Source organism: Phyllobates terribilis, unplaced genomic scaffold, assembly GCF_046119375.1.
Source record: "Phyllobates terribilis strain yellow unplaced genomic scaffold, ASM4611937v1 Scaffold_5__5_contigs__length_657084704, whole genome shotgun sequence".
In the NCBI taxonomy this organism is placed as follows: domain Eukaryota; kingdom Metazoa; phylum Chordata; class Amphibia; order Anura; family Dendrobatidae; genus Phyllobates; species Phyllobates terribilis.
The window spans coordinates 9,548,320-9,567,517 of NW_027362765.1; the positions used below are offsets into that span (position 1 = coordinate 9,548,320).

A 19,198-nucleotide genomic window follows, 5' to 3' on the forward strand; every position below is an offset into this window, starting at 1 on the left:
AGGATTACACAGTAGTGAAGAAGACGTCTAGTGAGCGCTGTCAGGACCCTGTGTCTGAGGGATGGGGAAGACCCCTGAGCCCAATCACAGGGCCTCCACCTCAGCCCCTGATACATGAGGACATCAATGACCAGATGATCCTAGAACTCACCTTCAAGATGATTGAGCTGCTGACTGGAGAGGTGACACTGCTGGGAATTCTGGGACATTATACAGTAACGATATGAAGTGATCGGGGGGATGACGATATCATTGTATGTGTCAGGTTCCTATAAGGTGTCAGTATGTCGCTGTCTATTTCTCCATGGAGGAGTGGGAGTATTTAGAAGGACGCAAAGATCTGTACAAGGACGTCATGATGGAGGTTCCCCAGCCCCTCACATCACCAGGTAATAGACAGGACTAATTACACACGGCCTATAATTATCTGTATGTAAAGAATGAATTCAGTCCCTGTATGTGTTTCCTCCAGATCTATCCAGTAAGAGGACAACACCAGAGAGATGTCCCCGTCCTCTTCTTCCACAGGACTGTAAACTAGAAGACCCCAATGTTCCTCAGGAACATCAGGTAGATGGAGAACAGGTGTCATGAGATCTCCCCTATGATGTGTAGACGGATGTGAAGGTCTTGTGTTCAGTCTTGTTTTATCCACCAGTGTTATATATTTTATACTTGTGTAATGAGAACGGTGGAGATGGCAGGATTAGAGCTGATCATAGATGTGACTTCTCCATCTGTCTGTGACTTTTACAATATTTGTTTCAGGGTGAAGATCTGACCCATATTAATACTACAGAGACATATGTGAGGGGTGATGAGTGGTGTAAAGAGGAGATTCCTACATATGACTACCCAGGTGAGTAGTAACCACTAAATGCAGAGAAGTCACAGATTCTTCTCAGTCACCGGCTGTGGCTGCTTTATCGGTGGTGTAGTCTGGCCGTATCACAATCGTGTGATCACCATTTTACCTCTAGATCACAACATTTTAGTCCATCCAAAAATGTTCACATTACTTTGTGTAATTGTAAAAGACCTTTTCTGTAGAACTTGCAACCTGGAAGATCCACCTACCCCCTGGGATTAGGAGACGCTGACCATTACCTGCCCAGATCTGTAAACTACAAAGCCAAATGACAGCGTACGCAGAATGTGTTGACAAGTGAGAAAATCACTTGAAGAAAAATTCTGATGGGCCTGTAAGAGAAAGCGGAGGGTAATCATGCTGTTTGCTTCCTAGATCCCTGATATCTTATTGGATGAATCTACCTTCTCTCCTTTCTGTGCTGCTGAATGTGCTCATATGGTCCCTACAAGACCACGTCCAGTCTTTCTGGCCAAGCTTCACTTTTATGATCGACAACATTAAATGTGCAGTGAGGGCCAAGTGTGAATTTCTGTACAATAACAACAGAGTTTCCCTTTATCCTGACTTTTAAATTTCTTATCAAACCAACTAACTTCAAACATAATTGTGATAAACTATACAGAAAATATTACACCTGTGCCATGATATATCTCTAAGCTGTGCGTGGCTGATGGCTGTAATATACATTTATTCACGCCTGCAGGAGATGTGTTGGCTTGAGCCCTGGTTTCATGGATTCACTCCACGTCATAAATTCCATTATGTTTTCAATCCTAAGGAAGTCAGATTACTGTACAATCTCTCCTGAAATGGGGGGCACTAATACTTTCTCTACTCTCCTGCTCAGGAGTCATAGTAGCTCCAATGGTCCACCATATATGAGTGCAAGTTCGGTTTAGTGTTGGAGCTCTCCCCTCATACATACGTTGTTGTTAGGGATGTAACTATTCTGTATTTTTTTCCAGGTTCATTTAGTATGATAGCTTTATTGTGGTGGGATTGGCCTCTGTAACTCCCTGGTAGTCTTTAAAAGAAGGTCTCCATTATGTTTTCCCAATGCCCGAGGTCTAAATTTAAGACACCTCAGCTCTGCACTAGATTAAAGAGTTCTCCTTCAATGTCTAATATTTCTTCTTGAAACTCATCTGACAGAAAATATTGTCCCTTATCATAGTTTAGATTACCAAGAGCCACCGAGCCCCATACTCTAATTACCCCAGAGAGGCTTCACCACTAGTTACTCATTTTTTACTGATGGAGACTGTTGACTTTGATTATTTCAGTAGATGTGTTATTGTCTATACTCAGCTTTTGACTACAGCAGTTAGTGCTCAAAATGCTCTGATTTAACCTCTTCCTGCAGCCAGTTTTATGTTCCTAATCTGACATGTGTCACTTTATGTCGTGATAACTTTGGAATTCTTCACAAATGATAATAGGAAACAAATGGACCTTACAAATTATTATCCATTCTCTTGAATCTGACAATCCCCTATATACAGTTGTACACTACTGTCTGGGCACATGGCAGGTTAAGAAAGGAAGGTGCGCCATTTAGCTATTTGAATGCAGATCTTGCTGGAATAGTTTGCAGACACAATGTATTGGGGAAACTGTTCATGGTCACCTGGAAGATCAAAAGATGGCTACCACAAACAGGCTTGGCGCTATATACTCCAGATCCCAGGGACTGCCTTTCTCATCACCCTTTAATGTCAAGACGAATAGTCAGATAACCGTGTCATAAGCAGGAGGGCAGAGAAAATACGAAATCAGAAGACACAAGAGTAGTCAGTAAACGGGCCGAGGTCACAACAGGAAACAAATACACAAGCCGGGAGCTGAGCACAGAGGACTGAACCAGAGGAGAACAAGGCTGTATCTGGCAGCTTCCGGCAATATGCTTCCAGCTTTAGTAGGGTGTGGTGCTCTCCAAATGGCTGAAGCAGGGAGATTACTCCAGCTGGACAGCACACACACCCATACTGCCAGGGCCGGCGTCAGCACCCGGCGCACCCGGGCAAATGCCGGGGCCCTGAGCAGGCAGAGGGGCCCACTGGCGGTCGCGCACCCCGCTGGGCTATGGGCGGAGGAGAGCGGTGTCAGCGCCCGCCCTTCTCCGCCGCTTGCTCAGGGCCCCGGCAGCCCGATACTTACCTCTCCCCGTGCCTCCGCAGATCAGCTGTCTTCCTGCTCTGCGCTCCCTGTGACGTCTCAGGTCAGAGGGCGCGGTGACGTCTTTACACCGCGCCCTCCCCTGAGCCGTCACAGGGAGCGCTGAGCGGGAAGACGCCGACAACGCTGGAGTTCGGAGCCGAGCAGAGAGCGGCGGGCAGCAGGCAGCGGGCAGCAGGTAGCAGGTGAGGAGAAGGGAGGTGAGTATTTGATTTTTTTTTTTTTTTTAATGTATGGAGGCATGGGGCAGTATAAAGAGGGGAGGGGGGGCATCCTGCATGGGGCAGTATAAAGAGAGGGGGGGACATCCTGCATGGGGCATTATAAAGAAGAGGGGTGACAGCCTGCATGGGGCATTATAAAGAGAGGGGGGGCATCCTGCATGGGGCATTATAAAGAGGGGGGGGCATCCTGCATGGGGCATTATAAAGAGGAGGGGTGACAGCCTGCATGGGGCATTATAAAGAGAGGGGGGGACATCCTGCATGGGGCATTATAAAGAGAGGGGGGGACATCCTGCATGGGGCATTATAAAGAGGAGGGGTGACAGCCTGCATGGGGCATTATAAGGTGGGGAACAGCCTGCATGGGGCATTATAAAGAGGGGGGGATTCCTGCTTGGGGCATTATAATGAGGAGGGGTGACAGCCTGCATGGGGCATTATAAGGTGGGGACCAGCCTGCATGGGGCATTATAAGGTGGGGAACAGCCTGCACGGGGCATTATAAAGAGAGGGGGGGCATCCTGCTTGGGGCATTATAATGAGGAGGGGTGACAGCCTGCATGGGGCATTATAAGGTGGGGACCAGCCTGCATGGGGCATTATAAGGTGGGGAACAGCCTGCACGGGGCATTATAAAGAGAGGGGGGGCATCCTGCATGGGGCATTATAAAGAGGAGGGGTGACAGCCTGCATTGGGCATTATAAGGTGGGGAACAGCCTGCATGGGGCATTATAAAGAGGGGGGGATTCCTGCTTGGGGCATTATAATGAGGAGGGGTGACAGCCTGCATGGGGCATTATAAGGTGGGGACCAGCCTGCATGGGGCATTATAAGGTGGGGAACAGCCTGCACGGGGCATTATAAAGAGAGGGGGGGACATCCTGCATGGGGCATTATAAAGAGGAGGGATGACAGCCTGCATGGGGCAGTATAAAGAGGAGGGGTGACAGCCTGCATGGGGCATTATAAAGAGGAGGGGTGACAGCCTGCATGGGGCAGTATAAAGAGGAGGGGTGACAGCCTGCATGGGGCATTATAAGGTGGGGAACAGCCTGCATGGGGCATTATAAAGAGGGGGGGATTCCTGCTTGGGGCATTATAATGAGGAGGGGTGACAGCCTGCATGGGGCATTATAAGGTGGGGACCAGCCTGCATGGGGCATTATAAGGTGGGGAACAGCCTGCACGGGGCATTATAAAGAGAGGGGGGGACATCCTGCATGGGGCATTATAAAGAGGAGGGGTGACAGCCTGCATGGGGCAGTATAAAGAGGAGGGGTGACAGCCTGCATGGGGCATTATAAAGAGGGGGGCAGCCTGTATGGGGCATTATGTGGGGGGTAACAGCCTGCATGGAGCATTAAAAGGGGGGGGCCTGTATGGGGCATTATGTGGGGGGGAACAGCCTGCATGGAGCATTATAAGGGGGGGGGGCAGCCTGTATGGGGCATTATGTGGGGGGTAACAGCCTGCATGGAGCATTAAAAGGGGGGGCCTGTATGGGGCATTATGTGGGGGGGAACAGCCTGCATGGAGCATTATAAGGGGGGGGCAGCCTGTATGGGGCATTATGTGGGGGGTAACAGCCTGCATGGAGCATTAAAAGGGAGGGGCCTGTATGGGGCATTATGTGGGGGGTAACAGCCTGCATGGAGCATTATAAGGGGGGGACAGCCTGTATGGGGCATTATGTGGGGGGTAACAGCCTGCATGCAGCATTATATGGGAACGGTATCCTGTATGGAGCGTTATATGGGGGCCAGTATCCTGTATGGAGCGTTATATGGGGGCCAGTATTCTGTATGGAGCCTTATATGGGGGCCAGTATTCCGTATGGAGCCTTATATGGAAGCCAGTATTCCGTATGGAGCCTTATATGGGGGCCAGTATTCCATATGGGGGCCAGTATTCCGTATGGAGCCTTATATGGGGGCCAGTATTCCGTATGGAGCCTTATATGGGGGCCAGTATTCCTTATGGAGCCTTATATGGGGTCCAGTATTCCATATGGAGCCTTATATAGGGGCCAGTATTCCATATGGGGCCTTATATGGGGGCCAGTATTCCGTATGGAGCCTTATATGGGGGCCAGTATTCCGTATGGAGCCTTATATGGGGGCCAGTATTCCGCATGGAGCCTTATATGGGGGTCAGTATTCCGCATGGAGCCTTATATGGGGGTCAGTATTCCGCATGGAGCCTTATATGGGGGTCAGTATTCCGCATGGAGCCTTATATGGGGGTCATTATTCCGCATGGAGCCTTATATGGGGGTCAGTATTCCGTATGGGGCCTTATATGGGGGCCAGTATTCCGTATGGGGTCTTATATGGGGGCCAGTATTCCGTATGGGGTCTTATATGGGGGCCAGTATTCCGTATGGGGTCTTATATGGGGGCCAGTATTCCGTATGGGGCCTTATATGGGGGCCAGTATTCCGTATGGGGCCTTATATGGGGGCCAGTATTCCGTATGGGGTCTTATATGGGGGCCAGTATTCCGTATGGGGTCTTATATGGGGGCCAGTATTCCGTATGGGGCCTTATATGGGGGCAAGTATTCCGTATGGGGCCTTATATGGGGCAAGTATTCCGTATGGGGCCTTATATGGGGGCAAGTATTCCGTATGGGGCCTTATATGGGGGCCAGTATTCCGTATGAAGCGTTATATGGGGGCCAGTATTCCGTATGGGCGTTATATGGGGACCAGTATTCCGTATGGAGCCTTATATGGGGGCCACTATTCTGTGTGGAGCGATTCACCGGTTTCTGAGCTATTGTGGAATTTACAATAGATATCACTCATGAAGTGAAATCTTTGCATTGTACTATATATATATATTTCTCCGCCGTATCTCTGCATCATGAATCGTGGTATGTGTTAAAGGGGCCCACTGAGACTCTTTCGCCCGGGCCCAGAAAAACCTGGAGCCGGCCCTGCATACTGCCAGACTGGATAGTACTACTGGTCCCAGGCATCCTAATCTTAGTGGCTGGACAGAGCCTGCATCGCCCAGAGCTTCTGGTTCTCACATCTCCTCCATTACCAGCGCCGCCTGCAGGATGAATAAAGCGGCTCCTGGTGAGAGAAGCAGACGTCGCCGGAGCAGATCCCAGAGGAGATGGGACACGCCATTAGCAGAAGCCCTAATATGACAAAATGTCAGAATACCAGAGCAGTAGATATCCCCATAAGGTGACACCATTTTGGAAATTATAACCCTCAGTGAATTAATCTATAGGAGTAGTGACTATTCTGACTCCACAGGCACTTTCCAGAAATTAGCACGCAGTGGATGTTGGAGAGTGAAAATTGCAAATTTGCCATTTTATTACCCAACACACAGTGCCCAGATTGTGCTCCAGGAGACACACACCGTAAATTAAGTGGGTTCTTCTCATTATAGTAATGCCAAATACATGGAGGCTAAATGTGCTTTGGGCGCACTGCAAGGCTCAGAAGCGAGGGGGAGATCTGACTTTGGGAGTGGGGATATTGCTGGATTGGTTTATGGAAGTGACGCCCCCCCTGGGCCGTGAGGTACTAGGTAGCCGTCCTGGTCGATGCTGGGGGAGGTCACGGTGGCGGTGACCCGGTCCGTGACCCAGGGTGGTCAATTAAAGGGGAAAAATAAAAGGGGAATAAAGTTTTTAGAGATAATGTTCGTGACGCCACCTGTGGTATGCGGCTATATGGCCTGCTGCTGCGGTGCAGATCCTCTGGAGCTGATGGTGACGCAGCAGAGTTGGTTCAGCTCTCCACAGGCAGAGCTTAGCTCCAGGGCAGTAGATGGGGATTTTATGAGGTAGATGTTTGTTGGTGCAGTGTAGTGCAGGGCTGGTGATGGCGCAGCAATTATTCAAGGACACAGTGGGGTGCAGTCTTCAGATTTTACTCACAGTTGTTCAGTTCCTCAGGTTGCACTTTCCGGATTATAACCGCCCACGTCGTCCTGTGTCCTCCGTGGTAGTGATCCAGCAAACTCTCAGGTATTTCAGGATAACTTGCACGGGACCCCGTTCTATGTACCTTTCCCGGTTGTCTCACTGCGCTGGCTCTCACCATCCTGTCCTGCGCCTCACAGTCAGTGTCCCAAGCCAGTAGCCTCGGGTCTTGTCGGGTGACATGCAGTCTCCTGGGCCCTATGCGGCCACCTTTTTGGCGATGTAATTGTGGTTGTTAGCTGCAGCACCTTGAAAATGCAGCAGCCTCCGGTTATCTAGCTGAGCCTGGTTGTTCTCCACTAGTTTAGGGGCCGGTCCCCTCTCTGCAGCCTGATCCCTCCACGTCCGTATAGATTCGGGCGCACGGGTGGCATCCGCACTCGCCGTGCCCCTGGGATCCCCTCACTTCCTCTTGGAGCCCTCCTCACCTCTCCTCTATTCTCTTCAGTCTCTCCTCCTGGGCCTCTCAGACTGGGCCCTGCTCCTTTCTCCACTCCTCTGACCTAAGCTCCTGCTCCCAACTCTCTCTCCTCTGAACTGGACTGACTGAACTCCTAGATGGTTCCCCTTCTTCTTATACTCCTTCTGTCGGTGCTCCCTTGATCTACTTCCTCTTCCCATACCCACTACATGGTTCCACCCTCCAGCTAGGGACCAGGGACTGTGCTCTCCCTTAGGAGCAATCTTGCCCTTCCCTACTGAAGTGGAGTGTATTGGATGCGGGTGTGTGGGTACCGGGTAGTACTCCCACCTTACATGAGAGTGGGGTACCACACCTCTGGGTGAGATGCAGTCAACTGAACCTGCAGGAGCGCCACAGAAGCCATGTTGATTCTCAAGAGCCTTTGAGAATCTAATAATGTGGAATTTTTATTGGTATCCTTTTTGCCTACTGTAAGATGGCCGCCGGACATGTCCTTGAGGGGAGATATGTGTCGCTGAAGTTGGCAGCTTCAGTGATGTGAAACCGGGAAAGCATGCTCCAGCACACATAGTGCTGATAGTTTTAATAGGGCGTATCAGGGCCGGTTTTTTCGAGCAGTCATAAGAGATGGGGGGATTGGCTACTCACATATCCAAACCCCAGGGCGTGTGTATAAAATGGAGACCAAGTGTCTCATTCAGTGTCTGTGTCTGGAGGTGTGGAGACCTCCAGAGTGTTTGAGGGTAAAAAGACACTGACTGTGAGCGGGTGAACCTGCCATATTGGATGGACTGTTTCCTTTCTGTTTTGTTACACTGTGCCGGACAAGGTTTTCTTTTGTTTACTTCTGGGAGTGCGGTTTATGCAGCATAATAAACCTGCCTTGGACATTTTTAAAGAGACAGTGTCCCGTGCCTACCTCTAACGTGGCTAAGTGAGTACCGAACCCTACGCTACATAACATTGTTTGATGGCTTCTTATTCCATATTTTGGAGGCAGAATGAACAAACAGTTGGACACCATGCGCTACTGGTTCATCCTATGAGGTTTTCTATTAGACTGTGAACTGTCCTTCTGTCAATAACTTGCCATTTCTCCAGACATTTTAAGTACAATGAACACAAGAATCCCATAGAAAAATAAATAAAGATTGCATACCACTTCTAAATCAATCTAAACAAACACATCCCTGGCCTACATGCTAGTCCAGGAAAATGAAGAGATATATGCTCAAGTTTAAATATTCCTATATTTTTTAGATTTGTGTCTAATAAAATTGATTTTTAAACTTGAGCATATATCTCTTCATTTCCCTGGACTAGCATGTAGCCCAGGGATGTGTTTGTTTAGACATTTTAAGTAGAAATGTTCAAAATATATAAATTTTAAGGATATTTTATTCAAAATTAATAATTTTTTTTTTTCTTGGCAGATGACTGTACCAGGAGATCAGAGAGACAGGAGATCTTTAAATCTGATGATCTTGAGATCCCACAGGATACAATTGAAGTGAATGCCATTACTCCAGATATACAATCATCCCTTCACAGCAAACATCAATCATCTGATCCTATGAAACAGGTCCTGTCTTCTGATTCATTACCGACTACTAAGGAAAATCAAAATAAAATAAGCTTTAAAAAACGAACTGCTCCTAAAGCAAAGAAGCCATTTTCACGTTCAGAAAATGGAAATAGTTTTACCCTCGAAAAGTCTATTCGTAAACATCAAAAAATACACACAGCGGACAATAGATTTTTTTGTTCCAAATGTGGGAAATGTTTTAACCAGAAATCAGTTTTTGTTGATCACCAGAGAACCCACACAGGGGAGAAGCCTTTTTCCTATTCTTTTTTTTTTAGTCCAATATACTTTTATTGAGATTTTTTCCTTAGTTTTTTTTTTTTTTACAAAACAAGAAACCAGTACATACAATAATAAAATAACATACCATAGGATGACATACATGCATCTCTCCTATATATCTTTTCAGCTTGCCCATTACCGTCTGATACAATATGAGATACTAATAATTTATCTATATAATTTTCCTAGAGAAGAATGGATAGAGACAGAAAGAAGATGGTGGAGAGGATATTACACCTCACCCTAGAGATCCTCTTCCGTCTTACTGGAGAGGTGAGAGATTCTGATGACGTCACATTACATCATTCTTATCTATGGGAATAACAGATGGACAGAACTGGAGAGGTGAGGACTCTGGAAATGTCTGTAGTGAGATGTATTAATGTGTCTCTCCATAACCAGGATTACACAGTAGTGAAGAAGACCTCTAGTGATCGCTGTCAGGACCCTGTGTCTGAGGGATGGGGAAGACCCCTGAGCTTAATCACAGGACCTCCCCCTCACCCCCTGATACATGAGGACATCAATGACCAGAAGATCCTAGAACTCACCTACAAGATGATTGAGCTGCTGACTGGAGAGGTGACACTGCTGGGAATGCTGAGACATTATACAGTAACGCTATGGAGGGATCGGGGGGATGACGGTATCATTGTATGTGTCAGGTTCCTATAAGGTGTCAGGATGTCGCTGTCTATTTCTCCATGGAGGAGTGGGAGTATTTAGAAGGACTCAAAGATCTATACAAGGACGTCATGATGGAGGTTCCCCAGCCCCTCACATCACCAGGTAATAGACAGGACTAAATACACACGGCCTATAATTATCTGTATGTAAAGAATGAATTCAGCCCCTGTATGTGTTTCCAGATCTATCCAGTAAGAGGACAACACCAGAGAGATGTCCCCATCCTCTTCTTCCACAGGACTGTAAACAAGAAGATCCCAATGTTCCTCAGGATCATCAGGTAGATGGAGAGAAGGTGTCATGAGATCTCCCCTATGATGTGTAGACGGCTGTGAAGGTTTTGTCTTCAGTCTTGTTTTATCCACCAGTATTATATGTTTTATACTTGTGTAATGAGAATTGTGGAGATGGCAGGATTAGAGCTGATCATAGATGTGACTTCTCCATCTGTCTGTGACTTTTGCAATATTTGTTTCAGGGTGAAGATCTGACCCATATTAATACTACAGAGACATATGTGAGGGGTGATGAGTGGTGTAAAGAGGAGAGTCCTTCATATGACTACCCAGGTGAGTAGTAACCACTAAATGCTGAGAAGTCACAGATTCTTCTCAGACACCGGCTGTGGCTGCTTTATCGGTGGTGTAGTCCGGCCGTATCACAATCGGGTGATCACCATTTTGCCGCTAGACCACAGCATTCTCCTCCGTCCGAAAATGTTCACATTACTTTTTGTAATTGTGAAAGACCTTTTCTGTAGGACTTACAATCTGGGGGATCCACCTACCCCCTGGGATTAGAAGACTCTGTCCGTTACCTGCCCAGATCTGTAAACTACAAAGCCAAATGACAGCGTACGTAGAATATGCTGACAAGTGAGAAAATCAGTTGAAGAGAAAGCGGAGGGTAATGATGCTGTTGGCTTCCTAGAACCCTGATATCTTATTGGATGAATCTACCTTCTCTCCCTTCTGTGCTGCTGAATGTGCTCATATGGTCCCTACAAGACCAGGTCCAGTCTTTCTGGCCAAACTTCACTTTTATGACCGACAACATTAAATGTGCAGTGAGGGACAAGTTTGAATTTCTGTATAATAACAGCAGAGTTTCCCTTTATCCTGACTTTTCAATTTCTTTTCAAACCAACTAACTTCAAACAGGATTGTGATAAACTATACAAAAAACATTACACCTGTGCCATGATATATCTCTAAGCTGTGTTTGGCTGATGGCTGTAATATACATTTATTCCCGTCTGCAGGAGATGTGTTGGCTCCAGCCCTGGTTTCATGGATTCACTCCACGTCATAAATTCCATTACATTTTCAGTCCTAAAGAATTCAGATTACTGCACAATCTCTCCTGAAATGGGGGCGCTAATACTTTCTCTACTCTTCTGCTCAGGAGTCATAGTAGCTCCAATGGTCCACCATAAATGAGTGCGACTCCGGTTTAGTGTTGGATTTCTCCCCTCATACATACGTTGTTGTTGGGGATGTTACATGCTTTTATATTGTTCCTTTTTTTACAGCTCCATTCTGTATGATAGTTTGATTGTGGTGGGATCGGCCGGCCTCACTTATGTGAGTCTGTAAGTCTTAAAAGAAAAGGTCTTCCTTGCCACTGCCAAATGCCCAACATCTAAATTGAATCTAAGCTCTGCACTATTATAATAAGTTATTTTTGAACGTCTAATATTTCTTCTTGAAACTCATCTGATAGAAAATATTGTCCCTTACGATAGTTTAGATTGCCAAGAGCCACCGAGCCCCATACTCCAATTACCACAGAGAGGTTTCACCACTAGTTACTCACTACTTACTGATGGAGACTGTTAGGTTTGATCATTTCAGGAGATGTTTTATTGTCTATAGTCACAGTTTTGCCCATCACCCTTTAACCCCTCTACATAAATCTGGACTTCTACAAAATTAGAAGACACAAGAGTAGTCAGTAAACGGGCCGAAGTCACAACAGGAAACAAATACACAAGCCGGGAGCTGAGCACAGAGGACTGAACCAGAGGAGAACAAGGCTGTATCTGGCAGCTTCCAGCAATATGCTTCTAGCTTTAGTGGGGTGCGGTGCTTTCCAATTGGCTGAAGCAGGGAGCAGATTACTCCAGCTGGACAGCACACACACCCATACTGCTAGACTGGATGGTACTACTGGTCCCAGGCTCCCTAATCTTAGTGGCTGGACAGAGACTGCGCCGCCCAGAGCTTCTAATTCTGATGTATCCTCCATCACCAGCGCTGCCTGCAGATTGGATGAGGCGGCGCTTGGGGACAGAAGCATAAAAGAAACCTCGGCACTCAGGTAATGGATTTTAGCAAAAGAAATTTTAATTGCAGTCCATAGCAAAAATAACGTTTTGGTCTATGCGACCTTCATTAGTGCACGCCAGACACCAGCAGTGGATGCCGCGGTCTTGTCTGTCATTTCTCCTTATCTTCTGGTCCCAAGGGATCACGTGCCTGAGACACTGCGTCCTCACCCTCCTTCTCTATTTCATTCCCAGCAAGTGGTACACTGATGAAGGTCGTATAGAACGAAACGTTATTTTTGCTGTGGACTGCAATTAAAATTTAATTTGCTAAAATCCATTACCTGAGTGCCGAGGTTTCTCTTATACTATATACGGTTTTAGACCCTACTCGTGCACCCTGGTCCAGTTGTACTGCGTTTTCTACCACTATTGGTGACAGAAGCAGACAAAACAGGAGCAGATCCTAGAAAAAAATCGGACACAACTTTGTCAGAAGCCTTAATATGACAAAATAACAGAAAACCAGAGCAGTAGAAATCCCCGTAAAGCGACTCCATTTTGGAGATTATAACCCGTCAGTGAATTTAATCTATAGGAGTAGTGACTATTTTGACTCCACAGGCACTTTCCAGAAATTAACACACAGTGGATGTTGGAGAATGAATCTTGTACATTTCCCATTTTATTACCCAACACATAGTGCCCAGATTGTGCTCCAGGAGACACACACCGTAAATTAAGTGGGGTCTTCTCACTATAATAATGCCAAACACATGGATGATAAATGTGGTTTGGGCACACTGCAAGGCTCAGAAGCGAGGGGGAGATCTGACTTTGGGAGAGCGGATATTGCTGGATTGGGTTATGGAAGCCATGTTGCATTTCTAGAGTCTTTGAGCAACTAATAATGTGGAAACCTCTGTTTTTCCACTGACAGATGATGGATCTGAGTGGGGATTTGTTTTGTGTGAGATGAGTAGAAGTTTTTATTGGTATTATTTTTGCCTACATATCATTGTTTGGTGGCTTTTTATTCCATATTTTTGGGGGAAGAATGAACAAACAGTTGGACACCACGCTCTACTGAATCATCCAATGAGGTTTTTTATTAGACTGTGAACTGTCATTGTCTTGGTGAATAATTCAATTTTTTTACATAACTTCTTATTTTTGCAGTTTAAGTAGAAATGCTCAAAAATATAAAACTCAAGGATATTTTATTCAAAAATAATAATTGGCTTTATTCTTAACAGATGACTGTACCAGGAGATCAGAGGGACAGCTGACATCTTCAATTTTTAAATCAGATGATCTTGAGATCCCACAGGATACAATTGAAGTGAATGACATTACTCCAAATATACCATCATCCCTTAATGAAGATCTGTCATCTGATCCTTTGAAACAGGTCCTGTCTTCTGATTCATTACCGACTACTAAGGAAAATCAAGGTCACAAAATAGGCATTAAAAAACAAATTGTTCCTAATGCAAAGAAGACATTTTCACTTTCAGAATATGGAAATAGTTTTTCCCGCGAAAAGTCTACTCTTAAACATCAAAAAATACACATAGCAGAGAATAGATTTTCTTGTTTCAAGTGTGAGAAAAGTTTTAACAAGAAATCAGATCTTGTTAGACACGAGAGAACTCACACAGTGGAGAAGCCATTTTCATGTACAGAATGTGGAAAATGTTTTTTATGGAAATCACTTCTTGTTACTCACCAGAGATGTCACACAGGGGAGAAACCTTTTTCCTGTTCAGAATGTGGGAAATGTTTTAACCATAAATGTAATCTTACTATACACCAGAGAGCTCACACAGGGGAGAAACCTTTTTCATGTTCAGAATGTGGGAAACTTTTTCACAAGAAATCAGGTTTTCTTAAGCACCAAAGAACTCACACAGGGGAGAAGCCTTTTTCATGTTCAGAATGTGGGAAATGTTTTAACCAGAAATCAAATCTTGTTACACACCAGAAAATTCACACAGGGCAGAAGCCTTTTTCCTGTTCAGAGTGTGGGAAATGTTTTAACCATAAACTGAATCTTATTATACACCAAAGAACTCACACAGGGGAGAAACCTTTTTCATGTTCAGAATGTGTGAAATGTTTTAACAATAAATCAGATTTTGTTAAGCACCAGAGAACCCACACAGGGGAGAAGCCTTTTTCCTGTTCAGAATGTGGGAAATGTTTTAACCAGAAATCATCTCTTGTTAGACACCAGAGAATCCACACAGGGGAGAAGCCTTTTTCCTGTTCAGAATGTGGAAAATGCTTTGTGAAGAAATCATCTCTTCTTAGTCACCAGAGTAATCACACAGGGGAGAAGCCTTTTTCATGTTCTTAATGTGGGAAATGTTTTACATGGAAATTAACTCTTAATAAACTTCGGCTTAATAAACATCAGAGTGTCACAATGTATCATCTGCTCAGTAGCGTGCTTTGTATTTTTGTGCTCTATTAATCCTTTGCTGTCTGACCTTGGACCTTGTCCTGACCATCCATTTGTCTAGCCCTTTTGCTCTGATCCGCTATCTTCCTGGTATTCTGACCTCAGATCATGACTTGACTTCGGCTTTGTCTTTTAACTTTAGTTTTCTATGTGTTCTCTTGCTATCTGACACCAGAACTTTTGACTACCCTGCTTCACAGCATGTCCATGAGTTGTGACTAGCGCCACATTACGCATGACCTATACTTTTTTCCCGGACCAATGGATCCAGTTGGTGCACTCTGTGATCAGGTGTTAAATATGACACAGATGGTTCAGGAACTGGCCAGGAAATACCAGAAGCTAGGATCTTCACAGTCCCAGCTGCAGGGTCAGTTTTCTAGTACTATGAGTGCTTCCCAAAGCTCTCCAATACCGACTGTAGTTATGACTTCGGTACTTGCTGACATGCAGTTGTTCTCCCAAACCAGTAGTATGTGGAAAGGAAAGAAAAGTGGAAAATCGGCGCTGCTGGTAGATAACAGTAAATCCAAGTTCACACTAGAATAATATGCATTTTTTTACTGTCTATGCATTACGAAGTACCATACTTCCTCCTCAGGACAAAAATCCATATGACAAGTGACAGAATTCAGCCATAGAGTGGGGGTAAAAAGTGTTTGCCCCTTCATGGTTTCTAATTCTTTTGCATGTTTGTCACACTTAAGTGTTTCAGATCACAAAGCAAATGTAAATATACTGTAAGTAAAAAAAAAGTAAATACAAAATGCAGTTTTTAAATGAAGATCTTTATTATTGATTGTCCCCTAAACACAATAACTGGTTGGTCCACCCTTAGCAGTAACAACTGCAATCAAGTGTTTGTGATAACGGGCAATGAGTCTTTTACAACTATCTGGAGGAATTTGGCCCACTTATATTTGCAAAATTGTTGTAATTCAGCCACTGTTATGCACACGCCCGGACTGGCTGGCGTGTGCGTGATTAGTGATCCCACTGTACCATGAACCGGGGAGTGCCTGGAGGGGCGTAACTAAGTATCAACCCGATCAGACCAAGGTCGCACGGCGGCTCAGTAGACTCCATGCACCAAGGAGGAACCGAGCAGAGGGACCAGGTGCTACTCCTAGGTCAGACCCCGGACACGGCTGTTGATCCACACCGGGGAATGTAGGAACAGGCAGGTTAAGCTGGCTCACTGACAGGTGGGTATTGGCAGGCACGACTGGTATGCAGACAGGGGGGTACTGGCAAGCACGGCTGGAGTGAAGACAGGGAGGCTCTAGCAGGTTGGAGCGCAGGCTGGATAGGGTCCAGTACAAACTGGGATTCAGGAACAGAACCGCAGTTGCGGTAGACAAGCAGAGCAGAGAGGAACCGCTGAAGCGGTGGGCAAGGCAGAGCAGAGAGGTACCGCCAGAGCGGTGAGCAAGGCAGAACCGAGAGGTACCGCCGGAGCGGTGAGCAAGCAGAGCAGGGTGAAACCGCAGGTGCGGTGGACAAGGCAGAGCAGGTCGAAACTGCCGGAGCGGTGGGCAAGGCAGAGCAGAGAGGAACAGCCAGAGCGGTGAGCAAGGCAGAGCAGAGAGGAATTGCCGGAGCGGTGAGCAAGGCAGAGCAGAGATAAACCGCCGGAGCGGTGAGCAAGGCAGAGAGAAACCGCCGAAGCGGTGAGCAAGGCAAGGCAGAGAGAAACCACCGGAGCAGGGAGTAAGGCAGGGCAGAGAGAAACCGCCGGAGTGGTGAGCAAGGCAGGGCAGAGAGGAAAGAGCTCTGTTCACATGGAACAGAATGGAAGGGACAAGCAGAACCAGAAATACACAAGGTACTTGCAATGAAGTAGCAAGTGGACTCTAAACTCACAAACAGAAGTACAGAGACAACGAGTTGGAGTTAGGTGCAGGTTCAGACACTGCAGGAAAAGGGAAGATATGGACATAGAGACAAACAGGCTAGGAGAGTGTTCAGACAGGAACTGACACTGCAACAAGATACAGGAGCGAGTCTGGGTATACGGCCCCCAGAAAGGCGGAAACAGGCTAGAAGACACAGATAACAGGTCTGGGAATACAGCCCCCAGAATGGCGGGACAGGCAAGAAACAGAACAGGACCTGGCAACTTCAGAGTAGGAGCACACTGAAATTAGTGTTGCTCAGGCCTCTCCTACAGGGTGGAGTGGGTTTAAATATCCAGTGACTCACAGCAATAGGCTGGGGACGCATTAGGAGTGTGCCCACAGCAGCTATAAGAAACAGGAAGTAACCGGGCCGCCGCCCTAAGCAGTCAGACCAGAGGCAAGCACACAGTATGAACAGGAACAAGACTAGCAGACTGGACTGAAGGTTAAGATTGCGATCTTGCATAGTGGGAGATGGTGCACTATGCAAGCACGCCACCAGGTATGTTACAGTACCCCCCCCTTTACGCCCCCTCTTCTTCAAGCCTGCAAGTGTCTTCCGCAGAGAATTTGGAGGCCAATCCTTCTCTTCAAGAGGATTACCTCTTCTGTCTACTAGAGGAAACAAAACTGGTCTCATCATCTTGGTAACTAGGATGCTTCCTCCCATCAAGCCATCTTCAGCAACAGATGAAGTGGGTGAAGTACCAGGAACAGCACACAGGAAAGTCTGTCTCCATTTGTTATCAGATAGCACCCTGGTGGATTCAGGAGACAACTGGAGGTCCTCCGTCTGGTTGGAGGGGTGCAGAGACTCGGTGGTAACCATCGCCTTGACTTACACTTTGCCAAGCTTACTGGATGAAGTGGGCGGCGCACCAAGTACAGGGTGTAGGAAAGTCTCTCTTCCTTTGTTATCAGGTAGCACCCCGGAGGATTCAGGAGACAACTGGAGGTCCTCCGCCTGGTTGGAGGAGTGCAGAGACTCGGGAGTAACCACTGCTTCGAAGTATACTTTGTCAAGCTCACTGGATGAAGTGGGCGAAGTATCAGGTACAGGGTGAAGGAAAGTCTCACTCCAATTGTTATCAGGTAGCACCCTGGGGAATTCAGGAGACAACTGGAGGTCCTCCGCCTGGTTGGAGGGGTGCAGAGACTCGGGGGTAACCACTGCTTCGGAGTACACTTTGTCAAGCTCACTGGATGAAGTGGGTGAAGTATCAGGTACATGGTGTAGTAAAGTCTCTCTACATTTGTTATCAGGTAGCACTCCGGAGGAATCAGGAGGCAACTGGAGGTCCACCGCCTGGTTGGAGGGGTGCAGGGACTTGGAGGTATCCACCGCCTTGATGGACGTAAGGCCAGATTTATTAGAGATGAAAGGTCCTTGCTTTGGGACCATCTTCAGTCTGGTTTCAGAGATGACATGTCTGTGAGGCGGGACAGTACCAGAAGCCAGATTATTGGTACAATCGTCGAGACTGTGTGGGGACATTGCCTCCGCTTCTCTTCCTTCTGAGACTTCAGCGCACAGCGAGTCAGCGACTAGCAGATCTGGTGAAGAAGAAGAAGAAGAAACTGCTGACTGTCCTGAAGATATGGGAACTGGACACCCCTTGTACCTTAGCAGTCCCCCAGGATACACCATGCGGGGTCTCCAGACCTGAGCGGGCACTAGATCTCTCGGCTCTGAACGACTTGTGGGTAAACCACCTGGAATGTAAGCTTCTTCATGTGTAATGCTCCAATCTGGAGCTTAATTTGTACAGACATATTTTGACTGTTTCTGAGTAGGGCTCGTCCTTCCGCTGACAATGCCCAAACCGACTTCTGGAGTTTTCGGACGGGAATCAAACACTGACTCTTCAAGGCTTTAAGCCTGAAACTTCCGGTTAATCCGAGGCTTTTACTTGCCACGGAGACAGTCATGGTCATCTGTGGAGAGGAAACACTAACGCCAAGGGCAGCCTCTCCTACAGGCCTAATGTCTTGGGATTCTCCAACCTTCGCTGGAAAAAGACCGTCAGGGGGTCCCAAACAACCGCAGCAGGACCGCAATCCGATTTTGTGACTGAGTTCCGGCCTCTGCTTTGTCTGATGGACATAGTCATCCTTCATGGATTCAGTGTGGATAGCAGCCTCTACAGGCTGGGGAACAGGAGGTCTTTGGGAGGGCAGAACCTGGCGTGATGGCTTGCCTCTACGCCTTGCACGTCTGGACTGCCTCTTGAGGTTGGGAAGAGAAGTATCCTGTGGAGCATAGTCATCTTGTGTGGATTCTGGGTGGGCAGCAGTCTCTTCAGGCAGGAGAACTGGTGAGCTACCCACACACATTACCCATCGGGGCTGCTCCGGGATATTGGGAAGGGAAGCTTT

The 19,198-nt window shown here is 46.8% G+C and overlaps 1 protein-coding gene across 1 annotated transcript in view; it reads left to right on the forward strand.

Moving 5' to 3' along the window:
- LOC141270865 (uncharacterized) overlaps positions 1-14,884 on the forward strand; it is a 32,417-nt gene extending 17,533 nt beyond the window's left edge. The window contains exons 3-13 of the mRNA XM_073680960.1: positions 3-182; positions 266-389; positions 473-570; positions 769-859; positions 9,074-9,222; positions 9,697-9,780; positions 9,910-10,089; positions 10,173-10,296; positions 10,377-10,474; positions 10,673-10,763; positions 13,717-14,884. Coding sequence (XP_073537061.1) covers positions 3-182; positions 266-389; positions 473-570; positions 769-859; positions 9,074-9,222; positions 9,697-9,780; positions 9,910-10,089; positions 10,173-10,296; positions 10,377-10,474; positions 10,673-10,763; positions 13,717-14,819 — 2,322 coding nt within the window. The 3' untranslated portion in view covers positions 14,820-14,884. The remainder of the gene's footprint in view (positions 1-2; positions 183-265; positions 390-472; positions 571-768; positions 860-9,073; positions 9,223-9,696; positions 9,781-9,909; positions 10,090-10,172; positions 10,297-10,376; positions 10,475-10,672; positions 10,764-13,716) is intronic.
- The last annotated feature ends 4,314 nt before the right edge of the window (positions 14,885-19,198 follow it).